General features: G+C 41.4%; 1 protein-coding gene and 1 pseudogene across 2 annotated transcripts in view; one reads left to right on the plus strand and one right to left on the minus strand.

Moving 5' to 3' along the window:
• Nucleotides 1-1,087: 1,087 nt before the first annotated feature.
• ZNF157 (zinc finger protein 157) overlaps nt 1,088-27,951 on the minus strand; it is a 41,004-nt gene continuing 14,140 nt past the window's right edge. The window contains exons 2-4 of one of the 2 annotated variants that reach the window (XM_028113479.2): nt 4,270-4,396; nt 3,883-3,978; nt 1,088-2,613 (exon numbers count right to left, since the gene is read on the minus strand). In XM_028113479.2, coding sequence (XP_027969280.1) covers nt 1,391-2,613; nt 3,883-3,978; nt 4,270-4,396 — 1,446 coding nt within the window. In that variant the 3' untranslated portion in view covers nt 1,088-1,390. Of the gene's footprint in view, nt 2,614-3,882; nt 4,064-4,269; nt 4,397-27,951 lie in introns of those variants that run through there. The other variant, XM_028113480.2, reaches the window with a different exon arrangement.
• On the plus strand, nt 13,716-13,995 carry LOC148163110 (HIG1 domain family member 1A, mitochondrial pseudogene; annotated as a pseudogene).

Genomic DNA, 27,951 nt, shown 5'->3' on the forward strand with positions numbered 1-27,951 from the left:
ATTATAAAGAATTTTTAACTAGTCACAAAATTATTAACCATGTAACTGAAAAGACAGAAAGAGAACAATAAAATTATCATGGAGGTAGCAACTGCAAGAAGCAGCTGGGCTAAGGTTAACCAGGGAAGAAACTGGAATTATTAAACATTGAAAAGGTGGAGGAGTAGTGTCATGTGGGTGGGACTCATACCTCTAAGGAGGTGGCACTGCCAGCCGCTGCTAGTGTCTCTGAGGGGGTGGGTGGGGTACCATAGGATGTTCTGTGAGTGCTGGAAATCCATAACCTGGATTAAACTACTACCACCCCGAGGAAGTGCTGCTGGCCAAGGGAAGAAGCAACACCGGGCTGACACTCAGATGAACAGGGAGCTAACAGGAAGGGAAAAAAAGGAACAGGTCCCTTCTTCCTTCCTCACCCCCAAAGTTTATATTTAGTATTTCTTATTGGCAAGGCCCAACAGGAAGCAGATGGCAAGACAGAAACATGTTTTGTAGAGTCACAGCCCGAGCAACACAAAGCACAGTGTAGAAGGGGCACATTGGAGCTAGGGTACAAGAGCTCAACAACTTAAACACTGCCTACACTCTATGACCCATCAGTTCCACTTTTAGATTTAGACACCAAACACAGACACGATACAAATGTCTTGCACCAGGGGAATGGAGAGAGAAACGAATGAACCAGACCTACATTTGTCAACATGGATAGACCATGGAAAGGTAACACTGCATGAAAAGAGCAAGCTGCAGAACTTTCAACGCCATTTAATACCATTTATGTAAAGTTTTTAAAAGCAAAAGAGTATTATATACTGTACAATTCACACTATACACACAAAAACTTTCAGGATAGATGAAAAATTCTCAATGTTGAAAGGAAAACCTTAACTTTACAGGAAAGAATAGGAGAACATTATCACCTTGAACCTGATAATATTCGAACATAAAACCTCAGCAGAAGACTTAACAAAGTTAAATAACCAGGCACAGTCCATGAGGAGATATCTGTAACACACATGACTGAAAAAGACTTTTATATTCTCATATATTAAAAAACAAACATGACACTTAAACCAAGAAGTAAAAAATAAGCAGCCCATTATAAACAATGAGCAAAGGATATAGAACAGTCAGCGAAGAGAAGAAAAAACCCAAATGGCCAATCAACAGGTAAGAAGCTACTCCACCTCACCATTAATGAGGGAAATCCAAACGAAATGAAAACAACAATGAGCTTATCCCCTAACGGGAATCAGGATGTATTTTCACACCAGTGTAGGAGCCAAATTGTTACAGGTGTACTCTGTGTGCGTGGTGACCAGATCACCACGAAGGGTGCGTGGTGACCAGATCAGACCCGAAGGGCTTGATCAGATGGTGATGGAAGTCTTCACAAAGAAGCTTTCTCCATAGTACAAGGCAAGGGCCGGCCTATGTGAGTTCTCTGATGTTCTGTGAGGTGTGCTTTCCGGCAAAAGGCTTTCCCACATTCTTGACATTCAAAGGGTCTCTCTCCTGTGTGAATTCGCTGATGTTCAATGAGGCGTACTTTGACATAGAAGGCGTTTCCGCATTCACTACATTCATAGGGTTTCTCTCCTGTGTGAGTTCTCTGGTGTTGACAAAGGGATTTCTTCATACTGAAGATTTTTCCACATTCACTACATTCATAGGGTTTCTCTCCGGAATGCATTCTCTGATGTTCTATCAGGCGTGCTTTCACATAAAAGGCATTACCGCATTTATTACATTCGTAAGGTTTCTCTCCTGTGTGAATTCGCTGATGTATCCCAAGAGATGAGTGTACCCTGAAAGATTTCCCACATTCATTGCATTGATAGGGTTTTTCACCTGTGTGAGTTCTCTGATGATTATTGAGAGTCATTTTCATTCTGAAGAATTTCCCACATTCATCACATTTATAGGGTTTCTCACCTGTGTGAATTCTTTGATGCTGATTTAGGGATTTCTTTGCACGGAAGTTTTTCCCACAGTCACCACATTCATATGGTTTCTCCCCTGTGTGAGTTCTCTGGTGTTGGGTAAGGGATATCTTAACTCGAAATGTTTTTCCACATTCACTACATTCATAGGGCTTCTCTCCTGTGTGAGTTCTCTGATGAATCATGAGGGTTGCCTTCTCAGAAAAGGTTTTCCCACATTCAGTACATTCATAGGGTCTCTCTCCTGTGTGTGTTCTCTGATGTAGAATGAGTTGTGACTTCCTGCCAAAAGATTTCCTACATTCATTACATTCAAAGGGTTTCTCCCCTGTGTGAGTTTTCTGATGAGCAATGAGGTATGATCTTGCACTAAAGGTCTTTGCACATTCACCACATTTATAAGGTCTCTCCCCTGTGTGTATTCTCAGATGTTCAATAAGATTTGATTTCCTGCAGTAAGTTTTCCCACATTCATGACATCCAAAGTTTTTTACTCCTGTGTGTGTTCTTTTATGTCCAACAAAGTCTGTTTTCTTGTAGAAGACTTTCTCATATCCATTATATTCAACAGCTTGATCCAAAGTTTGAATCTTCTGATGCCGAAGGTCATTATCATGCCTGACGGCATTACCCCCAACAGAACTGTTGCCACACAGCATTGAGAGAGATCCTTTAAAAACAAATCAGATCACTTTCACTGAAAACTCAACAATGGCTTCCCTTGTTACAGTATCAAATTAAAGTGCTTAACAAAGCCTATAAAACATAGTCTATTCGAACCATGAGAGACGATGGACTCTGAAAAACAAACTGAGGGTTCTAGAGGGGATGGGTTAGCCTGGTGATGGGCATTAAAGAGGGCACATTCTGCGTGGAGCACTGGGTGTTATGCACAAACAATGAATCATGGAACACTACATCAAAAACTAATGATGTAATGTATGGTGATTAACATAACAATAAAAAAATTTTTTACTTAAAAAATTAAAAAAAAAAACATAGTCTATTAAAAAGCACTTAACATAGCCTAAAAAACTCTACATAATTTGGCCCCTAGCTAACTCTCTTGATATTGCCTCTTACCACTCTCACCACCCACATTAAGCTACACTGGCCTCTTTGCTATTTTTAGGATATATCACTCAGGCCAGGCCTGACACGTACTATTCTCTCTACCCAGAATATTCAAAATCTACATGGTTCTGTCTCTCACATCACTAATGTTGGAGCACTAATGTTAACCTCACCAAATAGTCTTCCCTGAGCACATTCTCTACAAGCACACAACCATCGTTATCTAACTTATCTTGCACTGATTTTCAAACATCATGTATTTGTTTCTGGTCTCTTTCCCTCATCAGACTGCAAGCTCCAGGAGAACAGAGATACTAGTTTATTCACTGCTGGACCCCTACGCCTCGAATATGACCAGATTAGAGCTGATACTCCCATCCCAGTACTAACTAGGCCCGACCCTGCTTAGCTTCCGAGATCAGACGAGATCGGGCACGTTCGGGGTGGTATGGCCGTAGGCTAGAGCTGATACTCATTTAAGATTTGGTCGAACACTAAATGAATGAATGAGTGAATGCCTGACAACAGAAGGCATCCAAGGCAATGGAGGAAAGGAAGGCAATTTAGAATACTAAAGAGAGGCAGACCAGCTAAGAATGTCTTAGATGAGGCAGGCAGGGATAGGTAAGAGTGGTAGATAACTACAGAAATCAAAATAAAATAGGACAGAGTACTTAAGTGTGAGCAAAATAATGGCATGTGTGATTTACGTATGAAGTGTGTAGACCTTATGTAACCTCCAGTCATTTTCAAAGAGCAAGGGCCTCTATAAAGAGATTACTGAAGAACACTGCCCAAAGTCTTTTGACCTGAATTTCTGGGCTCTTATTTCCCGTTTCTGTATGTCTGGTTATTGCACACTCACCTGGGTAACCATGGCCTGAGGATTCCTCCTCTAATATCCACAGCTCTTCTCCTCGCTCCAACTTGAAGATCATCTCTGGTTTGGCCACGCAGAGGCCTGTTAATGGGAAATGGCACAGGACATGGGCCAAGTTGTCTGAGCTTAGGGCCTCTGATGGAGGAGGAAGGTGCATCTTCATGAGCTGCACAAGGAAGGGGGCCCATTTAAACCTTTCATTGGGGGAAGTGACAACACACACACTCTTCCTGGTGCCCCAAACTGATCAATCACCTGTGACCCTTGAATCTAGAACTAAAGTACCATTAAAGTCTACAAAGGCTGCACACATTACAGTAACCAAGAAAGGAAACACATGCTACCAGGAGTTACATGGACAATAATCCTCACCCACAGATGCCAGGTTGCTGTAGTTCTCCAACATCACATCCTTGTGCATGGTCCTCTGAGCAGGGTCCAGTCTGTGCCATTCCTGTCGGGTAAAATCCACAGCCACGTCCTCAAATGACACAGATCCCTGCAACAACAATCTGCAATGATCAGAATGGGACACACGGAGAAGATGTGTGGAAACTAATTTCCTCCACAGAGCACTATTAAGAGTTAACCAGGAGCTACACTGGTGACCCGACTCTGTGTCTTTCTTGATATTATACTTTGTTGGGGGGAAAATCCAAAACAGCCCTGCTTTGCGTTAATTTATCAATCCATGAAGAAAAGACTATTGACTACTGAGTTAACACTATGTGCCTGAACCTGTCTCAGATGTTGGTTAAACAAAAAGGAGTAAGAGGCACCTGGGTGGCTCTGTCCTTTGGGTGTCTGCCTTCAGCTTGGGCCATGGTCCCGGGGTCCTGGGATCGAGCCCCATGTTGGGCTCCCTGCTCAGCAGAGAGCCTGCTTCTCCCTCTCCCTCTGCCCCTCCCGCAGCTCGTGCTCTCTCTCTCTCTCAAATAAATAAATAAAATCTTAAAAAACAAAAAAAAAAACAAAACAAGAAAACAAAAAGGAGTAACATGGAGTGCCTGGGGACGCCTGGGTGGCTCAGTCGTTAAGCATCTGCCTTCGGCTCAGGTCATGATCCCAGGGTCCTGGGATCAAGTCCCACATCGGGCTCCTTGCTCAGTGGGGAGCCTGCTTCTCCCTCTGTCTGCCACTCCCCCTGCTTGTGCTGGCTCTCTCTCTGACAAATAAAATCTTAAAAAAAAAAAAAAAAAAGAGTGCCTATTCTCAAAGAGCTCATGCCCCAATAAAGAGACCTGTATATAAACACATTCTTGCAATGAGGTGTTACGGGAGCTGTGCTAGACATGTGTGCACGGTGCAATGGGCTTTCACAAGGGATGGAATGGGACTCCACTTTGTGTTATCAGGTTCAACTTCACTTGGGGAGACAGAGCTTTGAATCCTTAAACAAGAATATAATTGCCCTCAAAAAATATGGGGCAATAGCATAAGAAAAGGCAGGAAAACATGAAATACACATGGTGAGTTATAGAACCACATATGAGAGTATGACAGAAAAATAGCACTTCAGGCTATGAGGAAATAAAGGGCTGTAGAGACATTCAGGGGCCAGAGACTGGAGGGATTTTCGACTCTTTTTTTCTCCAGATGATCAGTCTCTAAGACACTTGACTCCCTTATACCATCAGAATATTTTCTGACCTTCCCACAATATACTTATATTCACAAATTATACAGAAGTACTGTCAAGTGGGGGGAAAGCACAGACTATTAACTCCCCAAAAAATGGCATGAGCAGATGGGTTGAGGCTGGTGCCATAGATTTGAGATCAGCAAAACAAGAGAGATACTAGGTTGGCAGAAGGGGAAATTAAAATAGATCTTGGACCTCAGCTGGAGTGTTTATGACACATACTGATAGACATCCAGCTGGCAGGTGGATATATGATTCTGAAGCTCAGAAGGGAAGGCTAGGAGAGGCCAAGGAATGGGGGGCAATAACACTTCAGTACTAGCTGAAGCTACCAGAATAAACTGGATGGCTAAGAAAAAACAAAGAGCTTGAGAGAAGCACCAAGTAAGTACTGAGTCAGCAGGAACACCAGAATTACATGAAGCTTGAAGGAGGAGGGTACTGTGGGACAGAGAAAATGGGTGAAATCCTGTTGGTTTTTTTTTCATGCACCCCTGCCCCAAAGTGAGCCCCAGAGCCAAAGCTGCAACCTTGTAGCAGCAGACACCTCACACTCTAAGGAAGAGAAATCCTTTTCTTTGGCAGGGAGAATAGCTGTCTGAAGCGTGTAGAAAGGATCCCCACTGCCTTTTCTCTAACCTCCCACCACTTGGCCCCAAGGGCAAATGCAGTTATAGAAAGTGAGTGCCAAAGTGGAGAGACTAAAGCCCTAACTGTCCAGCCAAAAGACCATGGAGGGGATCATGAGGGATCAGGACTGTGGGGGAGACTGCCCTAATAAAATAGCCTCAGAATACATGAACAAAACTCGGGCACGTGGGTGGCTCAGTCATTAAGCATCTGCCTTCGGCTCAGGTCATGATCCCACGGCCCTGGGATTGAGCCCTGCATCGGGCTCCCTCCTCGGGGGGAAGCCCGCCTCTCCCTCTCCCACTCCCCCTGCTCGTGTTCCTGCTCTCTCTGTCTCTGTCTCTGTCAAATAAATAAATAAAATCTTAAAAAAAAAAAAGAATACATGAACAAAACTGAAAGAACGAAAAGGAGAAATGGGCAAATCCACACTTATGGCTGCTGACTTTCAACACTTCTATTACTAGTAAAAGTAACTAGTAGACAGAAAATCAACAGGAATATAGAAAAACTGAACACCACCAACCAACCAATTCACTTTGCAGAGCATTCCACTCAAAAATATAGAAATTAAGTTTCTTCAAGTACACATGGAACATTCACCATGCCAGTACATACCCGGCATCATAAAACAAACCTCAACATAATCAAAGGCCCATTGGGTACCAAGGAAAATTGACCTGGAACAACCAACTCTGAGATATATCTTAATAAAACAATTAGAATTTAAAGACAAAGAAAATTTTCATCAGGGCCTCTAAGCAAAAAGATGAAATAATTTCCAAGACAGAATTAAACTGGCATCAATTTCTCAAAAACAAAGCAATAGTAATACAGTATTTTCAAGAAAGTTATGGGAAAAAAGTACAAACAAAGGAAATTCTATGCTTTATACTTGATAACTCTTCAAGTATCAAGGCTATTAGAAGAACAGCGGAGTGTGCCAAAACACTTGTGCCCTTCCTAAGGAATTTAATAGAGCTGTACCGTCCAATCTGGTAGCCACTCGACACATGTGGCTATTTAAATTTAAGTTTTGATTAATTAAAATGGAATAACACAGAAAATTCAGTTTCTCAGTCACATCAGGCATATTTCCAGTGTTCAATAGCCACATGTGGCTAGTTACAGTCCTAGACAGCAGAGATACAGAACATGCTCATCACTGTAGGAAATTCTATTGGCCAGCACTATACCAAATGATGAGCTTCATCCAACCAAAACCAATGAATAGGAAAATTTTGGCAAAAGCCTAACAGTGAGCATTTCATATACTTATTGTAAAGCTAAAACTAAAGGCTGAGGTCATGGGTTGAAGGATAATGTATAAACATCAAGTTGTTCTGACAAAGTAGAAAAACAACTAAAAATGGAAGGAGAATAGAAAGAAAAAGAGAAAAGATGAGTAAGATCATTGACTGCTATATAGGTAAAGGTGAGAGACAAATTAGATGTTATAAAAGATTAATAAAGAAAAAAAGGTAGGGGCACCCGGTTGGCTTGGTCAGTGGAGTGTGTGACTCTTGATCTAGGGGTTGTAAGTTCGAGCCTCACCTTGGGTGTACAGATTACTCACAAAGAAAATCTTAAAAAAAAAAAGGTAAATTGGTACAGCCATTATGGAAAACAGTATGGAGGTTGTTCAAAAAGTTAAAAATAGGAGCGTCTGGGTGGCTCAACTTGTTAAGCAACTGCCTTCGGCTCAGGTCATGATCCCAGGCTCCTGGGATCGGGCCCTACATCGGGCTCCCTGCTCAGTGGGGAGCCTGCTTCTCCCTCTCCCTCTCTCTCTCTCTCTCAAATAAATAAAATCTTTAAAAAACAAACAACAAAAAAAAACTAAAAAATTAAAAATAGAACTGTATGATCCAGCAGTCCCACTTCTGGGTATATATCTGAAGGAAATGAAATAACTATCCCAAAGAGATATCTGCACTCCCATGTTCATTGCAGCATTATTCACAATAACCAGGATATGAAAAACAACCTTAGTGTCCATCGATGGATGAATGGATAAAGATGTGGTGTATATATATATATATAGAACTGAATATTATTCAGTCATGAGAAAGAAGGAAATCCTACCATCTGCAACAACTTGGATGAAACTGGAGGACATAATGCTAAGTGAAATGAATCAGACAGGGGCACCTGGGTGGTTCAGTCGGTTAGCATCTGCCTTCGGCTCAGGTCCTTATCTCAGGGTCCTGGGATTGAGCTCCATATTGGGCTCCCTTCTCGGCAGAGAGTCTGCTTCTCCCTCTCCCTCTGTGCTCACACTCGTTCACTCTATCTCAAATAAATAAATAAATAAATAAATTTTAAAAAAAAAGAAGAAGAAAAAATGAGGGATGCCTGGGTGGCTCAGTCAGTTAAGCATCCACCTTTGGCTCAGGTCATGATCCCAAGGTCCTGGGATCAAGTCCCTCATGGGGCTCCTTCCTCAGTGGGGAGCCTGCTTCTCCCTCTGCCTGCCATTCCCCCTGCTTATGCTCTCTCTCTCTGACAAATAAATATTTTATTTTATTTTTTTTTATTTACTTGACACAGAGAGAGAGCACAAGAGGGGGAGCGGCAGGCAGAGGGAGAAAGCAGGCTCCCCACTGAGCAAGGAGCCCGATGTGGGGCTCGATCCCAGGGCCCTGGGATCACGACCTGAGCCGAAGGCAGTTGCTTAACCAACTGAGCCACCCAGGCGCCCCTCTCTGACAAATAAATAAATAAAAGTCTTTTTTTTTAAGATTTTATTTATTTATTTGAGAGAGAGAATGAGAGACAGAGAGCACATGAGAGGGGGGAAAGGGCAGAGGGAGAAGCAGACTCCCCACTGAGCAGGGAGCCCAATGCGGGACTCGATCTTGGGACTCCAGCCCAGGATCATGATCTGAGCCGAAGGCAGTCGCTTAACCAACTGAGCCACCCAGGTGCCCCAATAAATAAAGTCTTTAAAAAAAAAAGAAATGAATCAGAGAAAGACAAATACTGTATGATTTCACTTATATGTGAAATCTTTTTTAAAAAGGTCAAACTCAATAGAAGTAGACTAGAACGTTACCAGGGGTATGGGGGAAATGAGGAGATGTTGGTCAAAGAACACAAAGTCAGTTATGTAGATGAACAAAGTCTAGAGATCTATGGGGCACCTGGCTGGCTTAGTCAGTGGCACATGGGATTCTTGATCTCAGGGCCGTGAGTTCAAGCCCCATGTTGTGTATGGAGATTACTTAAAAATAAAATCTTTAAAACAAAAGTCTAGAGATCTAATGTATAGGCTGATGAAGACTATACTTAATAATCCTATATTGAGTGATGGAAAATGCTAAGAAAGTAAATTACAGGTGTACCCACCACACATGAAAAACAGTAACTATGGGGGCGCCTGGCTGGCTCAGTTGGAGGAGTGTGAGACTCTTGATCTCGGGGTTGTTGAGTTCAAGCCCCATGTGGGGTGTAGAGATTACTTAAATAAATACAGCTTTTTAAAAAAATGGTAACTATGTAAGGAGATAATATGTTAATTAGCTTAACTGTAGTAATCATTTCAATATATATATGTATATCAAATCATCATGCTGTATACCTTAAACATATACAACTTTTATGAATAAATAAGTAAACAGAAAGAAAGAAGGGTTGACTAAGGGTACTATAAGAAGTATTAACACAAATGGGTGTCTGGGTGGTTCAGTCAGTTAAGCTTTGGCTCTTGATTTGGGCTTAGGTCATGATCTCAGGGTCGTGAGATCCAGCCCTGCGACGGGCTCCACAGTGAGCCTGGAGCCTGCTTAAGATTCTCTCTCTCCCATGGGGTGCCGGGGTAAGCATCCTACTCTTGGTTTTGGATCGGGTCATGATCTCAGGGTCATGAGACTGAGCTCCACCTTGGGCTCTGCACTCAGTGTAAAGAGTCTTGAGATTTTTTTACCCTTACCTCTCTCTCCCCCTCTGCTCCTCCCCCCACTCTCTTTCTAAATATCCTACGGTCTCTTTCTAAAATAAATAAATAAATAATCTTTTTTAAAAAGATTCTCTCCCTTGGCCCCTCCCCCCCCGCTTGCACTTGCTCCCTCTCTAAAAGAAAAAAAAAGGAAGTATTAACACAAAGGGAATTACCAGCATAAAAATACAACCTTCTTAATTACCAAAAAAATTTAGAGGAAACACTCAATAAAGAAAGAAACACAGGGGGCGCCTGGGTGGCTCAGTTGGTTAAGTGACTGCCTTTGGCTCAGGTCATGATCCTGGAGTCCCGGGATCGAGTCCCGCATCAGGCTCGCTGCTCAGCAGGGCGTCTGCTTCTCCCTCTGACCCTCCCCCCTCTCATGTGCTCTCTCTCCATCTCTCATTCTTGCTCTCTAAAATAAATAAATAAAATCTTAAAAAAAAAGAAACACAGTGAATATAACATATACACACAGTAATTACATCAGAAGATAAAATGAAAGAATTGAGACCAAACATATTTGTATTGTTTATATCATCAAACAGTAACACAAATAATTGTAAATGGGCTTACCTCACCTATTAACCAAAAAAGGTTTTCACATTGCCTCATAAAACAAAGCCCAACAACGCCATGCACAAGAGACATGTTTAAAACAGTCATTCAAAAAGGCTAAAATTAAAGAGATGGACAAAGATTTACCAAATGAAAACAATATAAAAGCAGGCATAGAAATCCTGATGCCAAAGTAGAATTCCAAAAGCAATTATATGAGCCAAAGAAGGATACTTTGTAACGTTAAAAGCCCTGTCCAAAATGAAGATTTAACAACAAAGATATGTGAAAATACCTATGCACAAAGTTACACAGCAAAAGCCTATATAAACCAAAAAACTATAGGAATACAAGAAATAGAAGCATTCTCTGATGGGAGACTTTGATATACCACTCACAAAATGAGACAGCTACTAGGACAAAAAATAGGCAATGATACAAAGGACCCAAGCAACATAATCAATAAGGTGAAACTTTTGGATCTATATATATTGAACATTACACCCAGATCATACAAAATATACTCTTTCTCAAGCACACATAGGATATTCACAAAAATTGACCATATAGTAGGGCACAAAGAAGATAATCTCAGTAGGTTCCTTAAAATAGCAATATTACAAACACCAACTACAATCAGTAATGAAATTTAATAGTTTGAAACTGACAAGCTGATTCTAAAATTCATATTTAAAAAAAGAAAGGACCTAGATAGCCAAAGCAATTTTGAAAAAGAAGGAAAAAGTTAAAGGGCTTACATTACTTCATTTTAAGACTTATAAAGCTACAGTTCTCAAGACAGTATGGTATTTTTGTAAAGATATACATGAGATAAAATAAGATTTAGAAATAGACCCACACATGAATGGTCAATTGATGTCTAACTAAGGTGTCAAGGATATTCAGTGGAGAAAGAATACTCTTCTCAACAAATGGCTCTGGAACAACTGGATAGTCATATCCAAAAAACTTCAGAGTTCCTGAAGGATCTTACTCAAATGTTAAGACTGGTTATCTCCAGAAGGTGAGATTATGAGGATTTTTCAAATTAAAATTTTTATATTTCTGGTCATTTAGTTAAGGTGGTGTCTATCAGGTTTCTCCATTATAAAGTTACCAATTTTCCCTATGTAATTAATGAGTAATCTGTGGGGATATAACTTGAGACTATGCAAATATTTTGTTCCTCATTCAACTTTCATCCAATAGCTTTGGCATCCATCAGTGATTCTTGCTTGGCTCAGTTATCACTTCAATGGTTTCAAAAGGGTTATTTTTCTTTTTTTTTTAAGATTTTTATTTATTCATTTGAGACACAGAGATACAGAGAGAGAAAGCATGAGCAGGGAGAGAGGCAGAGGGAGAAGCAGGCTCCTCGCTGAGCCAGGAGCCCGATGTGGGGCTCGATCCCACGACCCTGGGATCATGACCTGAGCCAAAGGCAGACACTTAACCATCTGAGCCACCCAGGTGCCCCAAAAGGGTTATTTTTCTAACTCTCATTCTTTCTACATTATTAATTGGCGTTAGACATTACTGAAGAACTTTCCCTTTCCCTTGTTCATTCATTTATTACCAGTATGGACTCACAGTTTATCTTGGTCTCCAACCAGACTGAACATCTAGCTGGGCACCCAAGGCCATAGGCACATGTGTGGGTAAAATGGCCAGGAGGGCAGAGAAGAAACTTCTCTCGGACTCTGTCATGGAAGAATAATGAACTGTGATTCCAAAATCTGCTGGTGAAGTCCGAACAGGGGCAATAGTTAGATTAGGAGGATATAGGGATACAAGAGTTGATGGAATTAAGGTGGAAGGTTGGATGAAAATGGGAATGTTTGGACTTTATGTGAAGTGGTTGCATCTCTGTCTAAATGTATTCCTGAGATGGACATTATGTCTGACTAGGGAATACTTCTTCAGTCTAGTATGGTAACACAGAAGGAATGAAAGTTCACCCTTTGGGCAGTATTAATTGTACATGATAAATGAGAATCTTCAGAATTGCCCAAGCCTATATAAGTTGTTATTCTGAAGCAGTATAGAATACATGGTGGACAAAAAGAGATTACTGTTTTAATTAATGGCATGTTATAAGCTGGAGTGCTGGTCCAACAAATTCTCCTAGAACAGCCCTGTGTGACCTGTGAAAAAGGTGGATGGCACAGGAAGACTAACAGCAGACTATCAAGGCTTAAATAAATTAGTAAAGCCTTATAGCACCAGTAGCTCCTGATATGGTTTCAACGGTGGAAAAATAAAGAAAGCTGAAGAGATTGGTTCTCAGTGACTGATCCTGCAAATGCTTTTTTCTCTATCTCAATATAGGAAAAGAGTAAACAGCACTTGGGGCGCCTGGGTGGCTCAGTCGTTAAGCGTCTGCCTTTGGCTCAGGTCATGGTTCCGGGGTCCTGGGATCGAGCCCCGCATCGGGCTCCCTGCTCGGTGGGGAGCCTGCTTCTCCCTCTCCCACTCCCCCTGTTTGTGTTCCCTCTCTCGCTGTGTCTCTCTCTGTCAAATTAATAAAAAATTAAAAAAAAAAAAGAGTAAACGGCACTTTGCTTTCACATGGGAAGGATCCTAATTTACATGTACGGTACTACCATGGTATTCTCTGAATTCACCAGCTGTTGTAAATCAACTATCATAATTTGGTTAGAAAGGATTTGGACTTGATGCAGGTCCCAAGGCTAACAATACACTACATTGATGATATCATAAGATCAGAAACTAAAAATCAGCCAGGGACTGACTGACATGCAATAGTGACACATGATGAACAGAGTGAGTTGAAAAATCCAAAGAAAATCCAAGGGCCTCCTCACATGGTGAAATTCATCAGAATACCCTGGGCAGGAGCTATCCATGACATTGCACAGGCAACAAAAAATGAACTCCTGTTGGACCGCGACCATGGGCGAGAGCCAGGAACTGGCTGAAGCTTGAGAGGTCCTGTCATTCTCAGAACGTAAGAGGGCCTCAGGTCCTGTATAAAGCATGAGTGATGGAATTTACACTTCTTCCTGAAAGGAGGATTCTGCGGTCACCATGTCAACCAGCACAGATATTTCCCTTCATCTGGTGAAGATCAGGAATCTAAACTTACCTGAAAAGCTAGAGAGGCACCATGTGTTCCCATTGGGATGGCGGGGTTTGCGGCAATCATTGTGTGTGGATTATATAAATTGAAGAGCAGGGCAAATACTAAAATGTTGTCTGTTTACCTGATCCACATGTGTGTGGCAGCCCAAGGCTTTGCCGTGGGAGCAATGACTCTTGCTATGGGCTATCCTGTGTAAAGGAATTCTGGGCAAAGCCTAAACCTTAGAAGAGATGCTGTCTTGGTCTTGTTGGTGGTAGTTGCTTTAGCTAGACATCTCATTCTGACGTCATATGTTCACGTTGAAGATAAATCATTAGAGTGGGTCAGACAATAACACGGTGATTTGAATACTGGCTTCCTTTCTTGCAGGCTTCATCTGCCTGGTGACCAAATTACTAGTGACGAGTTCACTAACCAGGTCATTCAGGGGAGTCAAATTAGCACCCCAAAACGTCACTTTTAAATGCACTTGATAGTGGTAAAATGTTTACCTTCTTAAACTCTTCTGATGAAATGAGCTGTAAAGGGGACAACGTTCCAGTCCTGACGTACTTCCAGTCACTGCAGAAAATCACACGCATTTGATGCTATGTAGGAATCCTATTTACTCCAGTTAATTTAACTTTTTTCTGCCTGCTTTGTGGACTGATTGAGTACTTCACTTTTTAGGGCTGGTTAGCTACTGAAGAATCCTTTCAGAACACTGCATGGAATATAACATTATAAGCCGCCTCCCCACAATTGAAAATGTGTGTGTGTATGTTTAAACCAAGCCTAAAAAGCTGATAAAAAAAACTGCTTAGAAGTAGTAGTATTTATTTCAGGATCATACCTGCAAACATGAGAATAACTCAGTTATGGTTCCCAGTCTAGCTCTTTTGTTAACTGCAGAATTACGTGTGTGTGTGTGTATCTATATATATACATATATATAGATACACACACACATATATATAAGATTTTTTATCTATTTATTTGAGAGAGAGAAACAGAGACAGTGAGAGAGTGCACAGGCAGGGAGAAGAGGGAGAAGCAGGCTCCCCGCTGAGCAGGGAGCCTGATGCGGGGCTCAATCCCAGGACCCCAGGATCATGACCCGAGCCAAAGGCAGATGCTTAACTGACTGAGCCACCAGGTGTCCCTGCAGAATTATATTTATGCTGCTCTTATATTAGAATAATTTTTAAATGTCACCTTGAGATAGAAATAGCCATCAGGGAAATACAAATCAAAACCACAATGAGATACCACCTTACACCAATAAGAATGGCAAAAATTAACAAAACAGGAAACAACGAATGTTGGCGAGGATGTGGAGAAAAGGGAACCCTCTTACACTGTTGGTGGGAATGCAAGCTGGTGCAGCCACTCTGGAAAACAGTATGGAGGTTCCTCAAAAAGTTAAAAAATGGAGCTACTCTACGACCCAGCAATTGCACTAGGTATTTACCCTAAAGATACAGATGTAGCGAAAAGAAGGGGCACATGCACCCCAATGTTCGTAGCAGCAATGTCCACAATAGCCAAACTGTGGAAGGAGCCAGGATGCCCTTCAACAGATGAATGGATAAAGAAGATGTGGTCCATATAGACAATGGAATATTATTCAACCATCAGAAAGGATGAATACCCACCATTTGCATCGACATGGATGGAACTGGAGGGGATGACGCTAAGTGAAGTAAGTCAAGCAGAGAAAGATAATTGTCATATGGTTTCACTCATTCGTGGGACATAAGCAATACCACGGAGGACCATAGGGGAAGGGAGGGAAATCTGAAGAGGGAGAAATCAGAGAGGGAGATGAATCATGAGAGACTATGGACCCCGGGAAACAAACTGAGGGTTTCAGAGGGGAGGGGGTAACAGGGTGATGGCTATTAAGGAGGGCACAGGTTGTGATGTGCACTGGGTGTTATACGTGACTAATGAATCACTGAACACTACATCAAAAACTAATGATGTACGGTGGCTAACTGAACATAATAAAAAAAAAGAAATACATATTTTAAGTGCTAATGCAAAGGTAAATGAAAAACTTTTTAAATGTATGAAGTATGTTTATTTTTCCCGTAAGAATCATAAATGTTAACAAATTATCTATAATGGAAATGATTAATAACTTATGAGCAAGCTGGTTTGGTCAGACACTATACACAAACTTTGGTATACTCCAGAATACGTTATTACACCTGTGAAATTCTCTTGTCTAACCTAAATTTACATTCCATGGTGATAACGCGGTAAATGTAGCATTACTAAAGTAAGTGAACATCTAAAAAACAAAAACAAAAACAGACTATTGTTGCCTACCGCTGGTACTAAGCAAAAAACACAGCACCTGATCAGTTTACTTGGATTTTTGCAGGATGCATGTTTCACATCTGTGGATATTGCTAGGTCCTATCTATAAAATTACCCAAAGATGGTCATATTTGAATAAGATCCTGAAAAAAAGTAAGCTGTCTCAATTGCAAAAAGCAGTAGCTCTCTCTCTCTTTTTTTTTTTTATGGTGAAAAAACTTATATTTAGATTTAGCCAGCTGGACTCAGTTTAGATGATCCCGTTTTTGTTGGCAACATCCAAAGCATCATAGTCAGGAGCCAGTCAAACATATGCCTTCTTCTCTGCATTGGGCCTGATCAGAATGTTGATCTTGGCCACATAAATGTCATAGAGCTTCTTCACAGCCTGTGTGATCTGGTGCTTACTGGCCTTGATATCCACAATGAACACACGTGTGTTGTTGTCTTCCGTTTTCTTCATGGCTGACTTGGTGGTCAGGGGGAACTTGATGATGGCATAGTGGTCAAGCTTGTTTCTCCTGGGGGTGCTCTTCTGAGGATATTTAGGCCGCCTTCAGAGATGCAGTGTCTTGGGCCATCGGAAGGTAGGTGACAGGCAGATCTTTTTTTTTTTTTTTTTTTTTTTGTTACTGGATGCCTTTCAGCCCTACTTTCTTGGCCTTCAAAACCTTCACTTTGGCTTCAGCTTTGGAGGGGGCAGGGGCTTCCTTACTCGCCTGCGGTGCCATCTTTGTGAAAGATGTAGCTCTCTTGATGCCTTTAGCCATTATGATCCACACTCAAATACAATTTTGGAACTGTCTGCAACTTGTACTAATAAAGACAGGAGCCCAATAGGCTCATGAGCAAAATGATCATGGTGACAGGGATGGAGGTTATGTACGGACCCAGCAACATGGACTTCCACTCACCAAGGCTGATCTGGCTACAACCACAGCAGCATGCCCAAGGTGCCAGCAACAGAGACCAACACTGAGTCTCTGTTATGGCACCACACCATTCTCTGGGGTTATCAGCCAGCTACCTGGTGGCAGGTTGATTACACTGGACCACTTCTATCATGGAAAGGGGAGCACATTCTTGTTATTGGAACAGACAGTTACTCTGGATATGGATTTGCCTTTCCTGCACACCATGCTTCTGCCAAAACTACCATCTATAGACTTACATGATGCCTTATGCACTATTGTGGTACTCAACACCACATTGTTTCTGAGGAAGAAATTTACTTCACAGCAAACAAAGGGCAGCAATGGGTCTGTGCTCACGGAATTCACTTGTCTTACCAGGTTCCCCACCATCCCAAAGCAGCTGGCTGATAGAAGGGTGGAATGGCCTTTTGAGGACCCAGTTGCAGTGCCAACTAGGTGGTAATACCTCAAAGAGCTGAGGCAATGTCCTCCAGGAGGCTATACAGCCTCTGAATCAGCATTCTAATATATGGCACTGTTCTCCCATAGACAGGAGTCATGGATCCAGAACTCAAGAGGTGGAAATGGGAATGGCACCACCCACTATTACCCATAATGATCAACTAGCAAAAATGTCCCTTCTCATCCATGTAACCTTATGCTCTGCTGGTATAGAGCTCTTAGTTACAAAGGGATGGATGCTTCCACCAGGAGACACAACAGTGATTCTCTTTCACTGGAACCTAAGACTGCCACCCGGCAGCTCTGGGCTCCTCATGCCTCTGAATCAACAACAGGCAAGGAAGGAAGTTGCAGTGTCGGCTAGGGTGACTGATTCTGACTACCAAAAAGAAATTGGGATGCTGCTACATAATGGAGGTAAGGAAGTATATGCCTGAAGTACAGAAGGCCCCTTGGGGACCTGGGTGGTGGCTCAGTTGGTTAAGTGTCACACCCTTGATCTCAGCTCAGGTCTTGATCTCACAGTTGTGAGTTCACGCCCCATGTTGGCCTCCATGCTGGGCTTGGAGCTGACTTTTAAAAAAAGGAGGGGTTCCCTTAAGGCATACTATCATGCTCTGTTAAAGTCAATGGAAAACTATACAACCCCATTCAGGCAAGACTATTAATAACTGGACCCTGCAGGAATGAAGGTGTGGGTCACTGCACTAAGTAAAGAACTATGACCAACTGAGGTGCTTGCTGAGTGCAAAGGGAATATGCAATGGGTGGTAGAATGTATTTATAAACACCAGTGCTCTCTCTGTCAAATAAATAAATTAAATCTTTAAAAAATTTTTATTTGAGAGAGAGAGTGAGAGAGAGAGCACTAGCTGGGTGATGGGCAGAGGGAGAAGCAGACTCCCCACTGAGCAAGGAGCCCAATGCAGGGGCTTGATCCTGGGACACCGGGATCACAACCCGAACCGAAGGCAGACGCTTCACCGACTGAGCCATGCAGGCGCCCTGAGGACTGTGATTTTTATGAGTATTTCTTCCTCGTTTTGTTATAAATGTGTGTGTAAGATAATCATTTTTGCTTTGTGTCCTCTCTTATCCTCTTATCATCCAACATAAAATCTATTAATAATGGCTAGCTTTACATCAGAGTATTTAAGTTACACTCAATGACTTTGCATCTTCTGAGGAAATTATTAGCCTGTTTTCAATTATACACGATAGTTGTATCACGTTGGGCAGAAGGACGACCCTGTTACTCTCTTTATTTGGGGATTGAGTATGATTTAAGGTGATGAGTGGGGGTGCCAAGTTGACAAAGGGTGGACTGTGATAGTCAGTTTTATGTGTCAAGTGGGCTAGCTATCATCCCCAGTTACTCAATCAAACACTAATCCTTGATAATCTGGAGTGGGTTTTATCCAATCAGTTGAAAGGCCTTAAGAGCAAAAGTGGTTTCCCTGAGGAAGAAATTCTACCTGTAGATGGCAATGTCAGCTCCTGCCAGTTTCCTGCTGGTCTACTCTGGATTTTGGACTTGTCTAGCCAACTCACACAATCACTTAATCCAATTCCTTGCAATAAATCTCATAAAGTACATGCACATATATATCCCTACTGGCTCTATTTCTTGGGTAAAACTCTGACTGATACAGAGTACCCAGTTGGGCCTTTAATCCTTATAAGACACAGAGAAGGAGAAAGCAGACACAAAGGAGAGGGTCATGTAAAGACGGAAGCAGAGATTATAGTGATATAGCCACAAACCAAGGAATGCCTATACCCATAAGAAGGTGGAAGAAGCAAGGAAGGGTCCTCCCTTACAGCCTTCAGAGGGAGCATGGCTCTGCCAACACCTTGATTTCAGACCTCTGGCCTCCAGAACTGTGAGAGAAGCAATTTTTGTTGTTTAAGCCACCAAGTTTATGGTCATTAGTTATGGCAGAACAAGGAAACTAACACAAATTTTTCTTACTGGGAAGTCGGATACTGCTGTAATAAATACCTAAAATGTGCAAGTGGCTTTGGCTTGGGCTAATGTGTAGCAGCTAGAAGAATTTTGAGGCAAGTGACAGAAAAAACCCAGACTGCCCTGAAGAGACTGTTGGAAGAAATATGGACGTTATGGGGTGCCTGGGTGGCTCAGTTGGTTAAAGCAACTGCCTTCGGCTCAGGTCATGATCCCAGGGTCCTGGGATCGAGGCCCCAATCAGGTTCCTTGCTCAGCAGGGAGCCTGCTTCTCCCTCTGCCCCTCCTTCTTGTGCTCTCTCTCTCTCTCTCAAATAAATCTTTTTTTTTAATAAAGATTTTATTTATTTATTTGAGAGAGAGAATGAGATAGAGAGAGCATGAGAGGGGGGAGGGTCAGAGGGAGAAGTAGACTCCCTGCTGAGCAGGGAGCCCAATGCGGGACTCGATCCCAGGACTCCAGGATCATGACCTGAGCCGAAGGCAGTCGCCTAACCAACTGAGCCACCCAGGCGCCCCTCAAATAAATCTTTAAAAAAATAAAAATAAAAAATGGGCAGAGAACCTAAATAGACATTTTTCCAAAGAAAACAAACAAATAGCCAACAGACACATGAAAAGATGCTCAACATCACTCATCATCAGGGAAATGCAAATCAAAACCACACTGAGATATCACCTCATAACAGTCAGAATGACTAGTATCAAAAAGAAAAGAAATAACAAGTGTTGGCAAGGATACGGAAAAAGAAAGCCTAGTGCACCATTAATGGGAATGTAAATTGGTACAACCACATACTGTGGAAAACAGTATGGAGATACTTTAATTAGAAATAGGGGCGCCTGGGTGGCTCAGTCATTAAGCGCCTGCCTTCGGCTCAGGTCATGATCCCAGGGTCCTGGGATCGAGCCCCGCATCAGGCTCCCTGCCCCACGGGAAGGCTGCTTCTCCCTCTCCCACTCCCCCTGCTTGTGTTCCCTCTCTCACTGTGTCTCTCTCTGTCAGATAAATAAATAAAACCTTTTAAAAAAATAAAATAAAAAATTAGAAATAGAAATACCATATGATCTAGTAATTCCACTATTGGGTATTTACCCAAAGAAAATGAAAACACTAATTTGAAAAGATATCTGCACACTTATGTTTATCGCAGCATTATTTACACTAGCCAAGATATATGGAAGCAACCCAAGTGTCCATCCACAGACGAATGGATAAAGAAGATATATATACACAATGGAATATTGCTTGGCCGTAAGAAAAAAATGAGATATTTCCATCTATGACAACACAGATGGACCTAGAAGGTACTATGCTAAGTGAAATAAGTCAGACAGAGAAAGACAAGTGCCATATGATTTCACTTATACATGGAATCTAAAAAACAAAACAAACAGACTCATAAACACAGAGAACAAACTGGTGGTTGCCAGAGTGTAGGTGGATGGGGGAATGAGCAAAACAGATAAAGGGGGTTACGAGGTAGAAACTTCCAGTTATAAAATAAATAAGTCACACAAATGAGAAGTATAGCATAGGGGGGCACCTGGGTGGCTCAGTCGGTTAAGTGTCCAACTCTTGATTTCAGCTCAGGTCATGATCTCAGGGTCATGAGATAGAGCCCTGTGTCGGGCTCTGCACTCAGCGGGGAGTCTGCTTGACATTCTTTCTGTCCCTCTCCCTCTGCCCCTCCCCCTGTTCGCACGCACACTCACTCTCTCTCAGATAAATAAATATTAAAAAAAAAAAAGGAAAGTACGGCATAGGGAATATAGTTAATAATACTGTAAGAACATATGGTGACAGGTAGTGACTACACTTATGTGGTGAACACTGAGTACTATATAGCATTGCTGAATCAGTATGTTGTACACCTGAAAATAATATAGCATTGTATGTTAATTATGCTTTAATTTAAAAAAAGAATCTATAACCTATAATCTATATGTTCACCTGGGGTGAGGGAACGTTCTAACTTGGAAAAGTCAAAAGATAAATAACTAACTGGTTGGGAAGTCCCTGCCTATGGTAACAAACTGTCAGAAGCCTAAAGAGTCTAAAGGTCTGGCACAAGTAACTTCCATCAGCTTTCTTTTTTTTTAAGATTTGATTATCTATTTATTTGAGAAAGAGAGAGTGAATGAGCAAGACAGAGAGAGAGAGAGAAAGAGCGCACAAGCCGGGAGGAGAGGCAGAGGGAAAGGGAGAAGCAGACTCCCCACTGAGCAGGGAGTTCGACGAGGGGGCCCTATCCTAGGACCCTGGGATCATGACCTGAGCCGAAGGCAGCCACTTAACCGACTGAGCCACCCAGGAGCCACCCCTTCCATCAGCTTTCTTTTTTTTTTTTTTCCATTTCATTTTATTTATTTATTTGAGAGAAAGAGTGTGTGAGAGAGCACAAGCAAGGGGAGCTGCAGAGGGAAAGGAAGAAGCAGGCTCCCTGCTGAGCAGGGAGCCCAATGCGGAGCTCGATCCCAGGACCCTGAGATCATGACCTGAGCTGAAGGCAGATGCTTAACCAACTGAGCCACTCAGGTGCCCCCCATCAGCTTTCTTATGTAGTATTTCATATACCCAGTATCAGTATGCTGTTAGATGGCATGTTTTGCTTAGAAGTATTTTCTTCTAAAACTCTTAAGCCCACACAAAGTAACTGGTATATTGGGGTGCTTGGGTGGCTCAGTCGTTGGGTGTCTGCCTTCAGCTTGGGTCATGATCCTGGGATTGAGCCCCGCGTCAGGCTCCCCGCCCCAGAAGAAGCCTGCTTCTCCATCTCTCACTCCACCTGTTTGTGTTCCCTCTCTTGCTGTGTCTCTCTCTGTCAAATAAATAAAATCTTCTAAAAAAAAAAAAGTAACTGGTATATTGCTGAGTAACCTGACTCTGGATCAGATGCATTTTAATTAACCGATCAGAGGATAATCTATGTTTTAGCCTTTCTCTTATCACTCAACAACTACAAGCAAAATCTTGTAGTTTTTAATCATAAACACTGAATGAAAATTTTTTTCAAAAAGAAAAACAGCTACAGAAGAACTGTGGTAGCATTTATGACAAGGTTGTAATTGAAGGTATCGTTTCCATCATCCATATGAAGATCTATCAAAAGATATCTTGACCCTCAAGTATCAGGAAATCTTTACCATAGAGGAGTTATTGATTTCTTTATGGAGATATTGTAATTCATGTGTCTCATTGCACTTCTTACTCTGTTATGTCTTCCCAAAATATCAGAGATCAATCTGGACTTCAAAGTATCTAGCTGTGTAGTACAGTCTACCAGCATGCCTACATTCTAAAACTTATGTTGATATTTTCTTCTTTTTACTCCCTTTTTTATCCTAATACTTATCTACTTATACTTAGAAGCTTCTTAAAAAACACAGGAAAAGGGGCGCCTGGGTGGCTCAGTTGGTTAAGCGACTGCCTTCGGCTCAGGTCATGATCCTGGAGTCCTGGGATCGAGTCCTGCGTCGGGCTTCCTGCTCAGTGGGGAGTCTGCTTCTCCCTCTGACCCTCCCCCCTCTCATGCTCTCTCTCTATCTCATTCTCTCTCTCAAATAAATAAATAAAATCTTAATAAAAAAATAAACTTAAAAAAAAACCACAGGAAAACAAAAGCAACAAGTAAATAAATGAACAAATAAAAACTGACTGAGGATGTGGTCATTTCTAACTCTTTTTTGGAAGATCTGAGAAGGAAGAGTTGGGGTGGGGTGGAGAGCTAATAAGGAAAAAGTTGCCATGAATGACCCAAAATCATCAGCCTCCAAATAGTATGAGCATGTAGAGTATCAAGAGGAAGACATTTCACTGACATCCAATGAATTCCTTACAACTTAGTGATCCTTCTCCTATGACACAAAAATTCAATTTCTAGAAAAATGTCTTTAACAAATAATCATGGACGTGCATAAAGCCATAAATTGAGAATTTCACCACCAAAGGGTCAATTTTAATGAAAACCTACTGCCACTGCAAACACTCAAAGGATGAAATGCTATGTAACCATTAAAATTATGTAGAAAATTATCTCTGGACGCGGGAAAATATTTATGTAACACTCCCAAAGTTTCTTTCTTTTTTTTTTTTTAGAAAAGGCAACCTTTCTTATTAGTTTTCCTTTATCCTCCCATTATTGTCTGTATTATAGGATAAACCAATAAATTATGTTAATGTCATTATGACCCCGGGGCGCCTGGGTGGCTCAGTTGGTTAAGCGACTGCCTTCAGCTCAGGTCATGATCTCAGGGTCCTGGGATCGAGCCCCGCATCAGGCTTCCTGCTTGGCGGGAAGCCTGCTTCTCCCTCTCCCACTCCCCCTGCTTGTGTTCCCTCTCTCGCTGTCTCTCTCTCTCTGTCAATTAAATAAATAAAGTCTTTAAAAAAAAAGTCATTATGACCCCTCCACCAAAACAGATACATAAATAAATGTCGAAGAAGTAAAAGTTCTGTAATTTTAATCTGAAATGAAAATGAGCTCTTTTTTTAAGATTTTTTATTTATTTATTTGACAGAGAGAGAGAGCACAAGCAGGGGGAGCAGGAGAGGGAGAAGCAGGCTCCCCACTGAGCAGGGAGCCCAATGAGGGACTTGATCCCAGAACCCCAGGGCCTGAGCTGAAGGAAGACGCTTAACCGACTGAGCCACCCAGGCGCCCCAAGCATGTAACTCCTGACCTCAGGGTCATGAGTTCAACCCCCACATTGAGCATGGAGCCTAATTAGAAAAAAATTTTTTGAAATAGAAATGCCATAGGATCCAGTAATTCCACTACTGGGTATTTACCCAAAGAAAATGAAAACACTAATTTGAAAAGATACATGCACCCTTATGTTTACTGCAGCATTATTTACACTAGCCAAGATATGGAAGTAACCCAAGTGATCACTGATAGATGAATGGATAAAGAAGATGTGGCATATACATAATGAAATATTACACAGTCATAAAAAGGGTGATATTGTGCCATTTGTGACATGGATGGACCTAGAAGGTATTAGGCTAAGTGAAATAAGTCAGATTGAGAAAGACAAATATCATATGATTTCACTCATATGTGGAATCTAAAAAAACAAACAAAAACAAGTGAATAAAAAAAAAAAGAGCAGAATCACACTTATACATACAGAAAACAAACTGATGGTTGCCAAGGGGAGGGGGTAGGGGATGGGCAAAATGGGTGAAGGGGAGTGGGAGATACAGGCCTCCAGTTATGAAATGAGTAAGTCATGGGAGTAAAAGGCACAGCATAATGGGTGCTACACTTGTGGTGAACGTAACAATGTATAAGCTTGTCAAACTACTATGTTGTACACCTAAAACTTATGTAACATTGTATGCAACTATAGTCAAAAAGTTAAATAAATAAAATATATTTTAGTAGTCAAAAACAATATTCTTTCCTACCTGTGATGCTCCATATCTGGGTCACAATAAAATAAATTTAATTTAAAAAATAAAGTAAAATGAAGAAGAGAAGACTGTGCCACTTGGAGATAAGGCAGATCAGCGGGGGACTTAAAAACATACATAGCAGTGATTCCCTTGAGTTTTCTCTTTACCTCATATATCCAAGACTAGGTGCTGGAGAAGCTAGCAAACCAAAAATGCCAATGGGTACAGACAAAAACAGCTCTAAGAAAGTCTGCTTTAACTGGTCAAAGGACCAGAAAAGGGACAACCTAGCAAGAAAACTTAAAAATGATAACCACCTTATTCCAGCCAAGTATCATGAAAAAACAAAACAAAACAAAACAAAAAAAAAGCTGAGGGTCTCAACTCCATCCCATCAGCAAAAGCCAAGTGGGGAGCATATACCTCTACTTCTGTCTGGCTCTAACAAAGTGCTATATCCCCTACAACACTGGGGTGGTATCAAAAAAGACAAAGTAGGGAGCTAAGGCTCATCTCTCTTGAACAGTAATGAGCCTCCTCACTCAGTGCTATCAGGGGAGAAACCATGGGGAGGCTAGACTTCAGCAGTAATGAGGCATCCTTCCTCCATCCTGCTGGAGTAGTATCAGAGAAGGTCTACTGGAGAGTCAGGACTCTCACCACTGCTAAGGAGGTGAACACTCTCCCACCCAGGAAGGTATCAGGGAAGACACAATGGAAAGTTAGAATTCCACCCCTGGCCAGAGAAGTAACAAGCTCTCCATCTTGAGCTCAAGGGAAGCCAAATGAAAAACCTGGACTTATTCCCTGACATGGCAGTAATGAGATGATACCCTTTCTTCCCCAGCTGTATTGAAATTAGAGGAAGCCAGCTACAACACTTTAAATAAGAACAAAATTCTCCTAACATAGTATCAAAAAATGTCTAGGTTTCAATAGATAATCACTCATATCAAAAACCAGAAAAATCTCAAACTGAATGAAAAAAGTCAACTGGTATCAAGACTGAGATGACAAAATTATCCAGCAAAAACTTTGAATCAGCCATCACAAAAATGCTTCAATGACCCTGTCTCAGGAAAAAAACAGAAGACATAAGGAGGACCCAAATGGAAATTTTAGACCTGAAAAATGCAATAACTAAAATTAAAAAACTCAAGGGATGGCTCCAAAAACAGAACAGAGGGAACACAAATTAATCAATCCAAACAGCAGAGACAAAACTGACCTGGGGGCAGGGGGGAATGCCTCAAGGATCTACAACAAAAGAACCAATATCATGCCATCAAAAAAACAGGAAGGAGAAAAGAAGTAAGACAGGCCTTAAATTAACTACTCAGGAAACAACAGATGGTTGGCCAGGATGTAGAGAAAGGGGAACCCTCTTACACTGTTGGTGGGAATGCAAGCTGGTGCAGCCACTCTGGAAAACAGTATGGAGGTTCACCAAAAAGTTAAAAACAGAACTATCCTATGACCCAGCAATTGCACTACCAGGTATTTTTCCAAAGGATACAAAAATAGTGATTTGAAGGGGCACATGCACCCCAATGTTTATAGCAGCAATGTCCACAACTGCCAAAATATGGAAAGAGCCCAAATGTCCATTGATGGATGAATGGATAAGGAAAATGTGGTATATATATATGTATATATATACATATACACATACACACAATAGAATATTACTCAGGCATCAAAAAGAATGAAATCTTGCCATTTGCAATGACCTGGATGGAGGTAGAGTGTATTATGCTAAGCAAAATAAGTCAGCGAAAGACAAGTACCATATGATTTCACTCATATGTGGAATTTAAGAAACAAAACAGATGAACATAAGGAAAGGAAAAGAAAAAGAAGATAAAAATAGAGAGACAGACAAATCATAAGAGACTCTTAACTAGAGGGAACAAACTGAGGGTTGCTGGAGAAGAGATGGGTTAGGGGGATGGGGTAATTAGGTAGTAGGCATTAAGGAGGGCAAGTGATGAAATGAGCACTGGATATTATACAGAACTGATTAATTACTTAATTTTACCCTGAACCTAATAATACACTATATGTTAACTAACTTTAATTTTTTTTAAAAAAGGGGGAAAAAAAGTACATGAAGAAATAATGGCTAAAAATGTCCCAATTTGGCAAAACATAAATTTACAGGGGCACCTGGCTGGCTCAGTCAGAAGAGCATGCAACTCTTGATCTCAGGGTTGTGAGTTCGAGCCCCATGTTGGTTGTAGAAATTACTTAAAAATGAAATCTTAAAAAATAATAATAAATAAATAAAAATAAATTTACAGACTTTAGAAGCAGAACAAACCACAAACAGGATAAAACCAAAGAAATCCACACCAAGACGTATTGTTAAGCTTTTGAAAACTAAAGATTAAAAATATGTACATGGAAAGCCATGAGAGAGAAATGACACCTTACCTACAGAAACAATTTGAGTGAAGCAGATTTCACATCAGAAATCATAGAGGCCGGGGCGCTTGGGTGGTTCAGATGGATTAAGCATCTGCCTTTGGCTCAGGTCATGATCCCAGGGTCCTGGGATCGCGCCCCACATCGGGCTCCTGGCTCAGCGGGAGCCTGCTTCTCCCTCTCCCTCTGCCGCTCCCCCTGCTTATGCTCTCTCTCTCTCTCTCTCTGTATTCTCTGTGTCTCAAATGAATAAATAAAATCTTAAAAAAAGAAAGAAAGAAAGAAAGAAAGAAACCACAGAGGCCACAGGAGGGTAGCACAACATTTTTCGGTTGAAAGAAAAGAACTGTCAACAATGAAAATATCCTTCAGGAATGAAGGAGAAATCAAGACATTCTTAGATGAAAAAAAAAAACTAACAGAATTTGTGCCCAGCAAAACTACCCTAAAGAATAGCTAAAGGAAGTTCCCTAAACAGAAAATGAAAGCTAAAAGAAGGAATCTTGGAACACCACAAAGGAAGAAAGAACACGGGAAACAAAAATATGGGTAAATACAATAGACTTTTCTTCTCTTCTTGAGGTTTCCAAATTGTTTGACTGTTGAAGCAAAATGATAACACTATTTGAAGAGGTTCTAAATATATGTAGATGAAATAGTTAAGACAAGGGGCGCCTGGGTGGCTCAGTCGGTTAAGCGTCTGCCTTCAG

Source organism: Eumetopias jubatus, unplaced genomic scaffold, assembly GCF_037043125.1.
Source record: "Eumetopias jubatus isolate StellerSeaLion01/CBP00866 unplaced genomic scaffold, mEumJub1_p1.0 scaffold_11, whole genome shotgun sequence".
In the NCBI taxonomy this organism is placed as follows: Eukaryota; Metazoa; Chordata; class Mammalia; order Carnivora; family Otariidae; genus Eumetopias; species Eumetopias jubatus.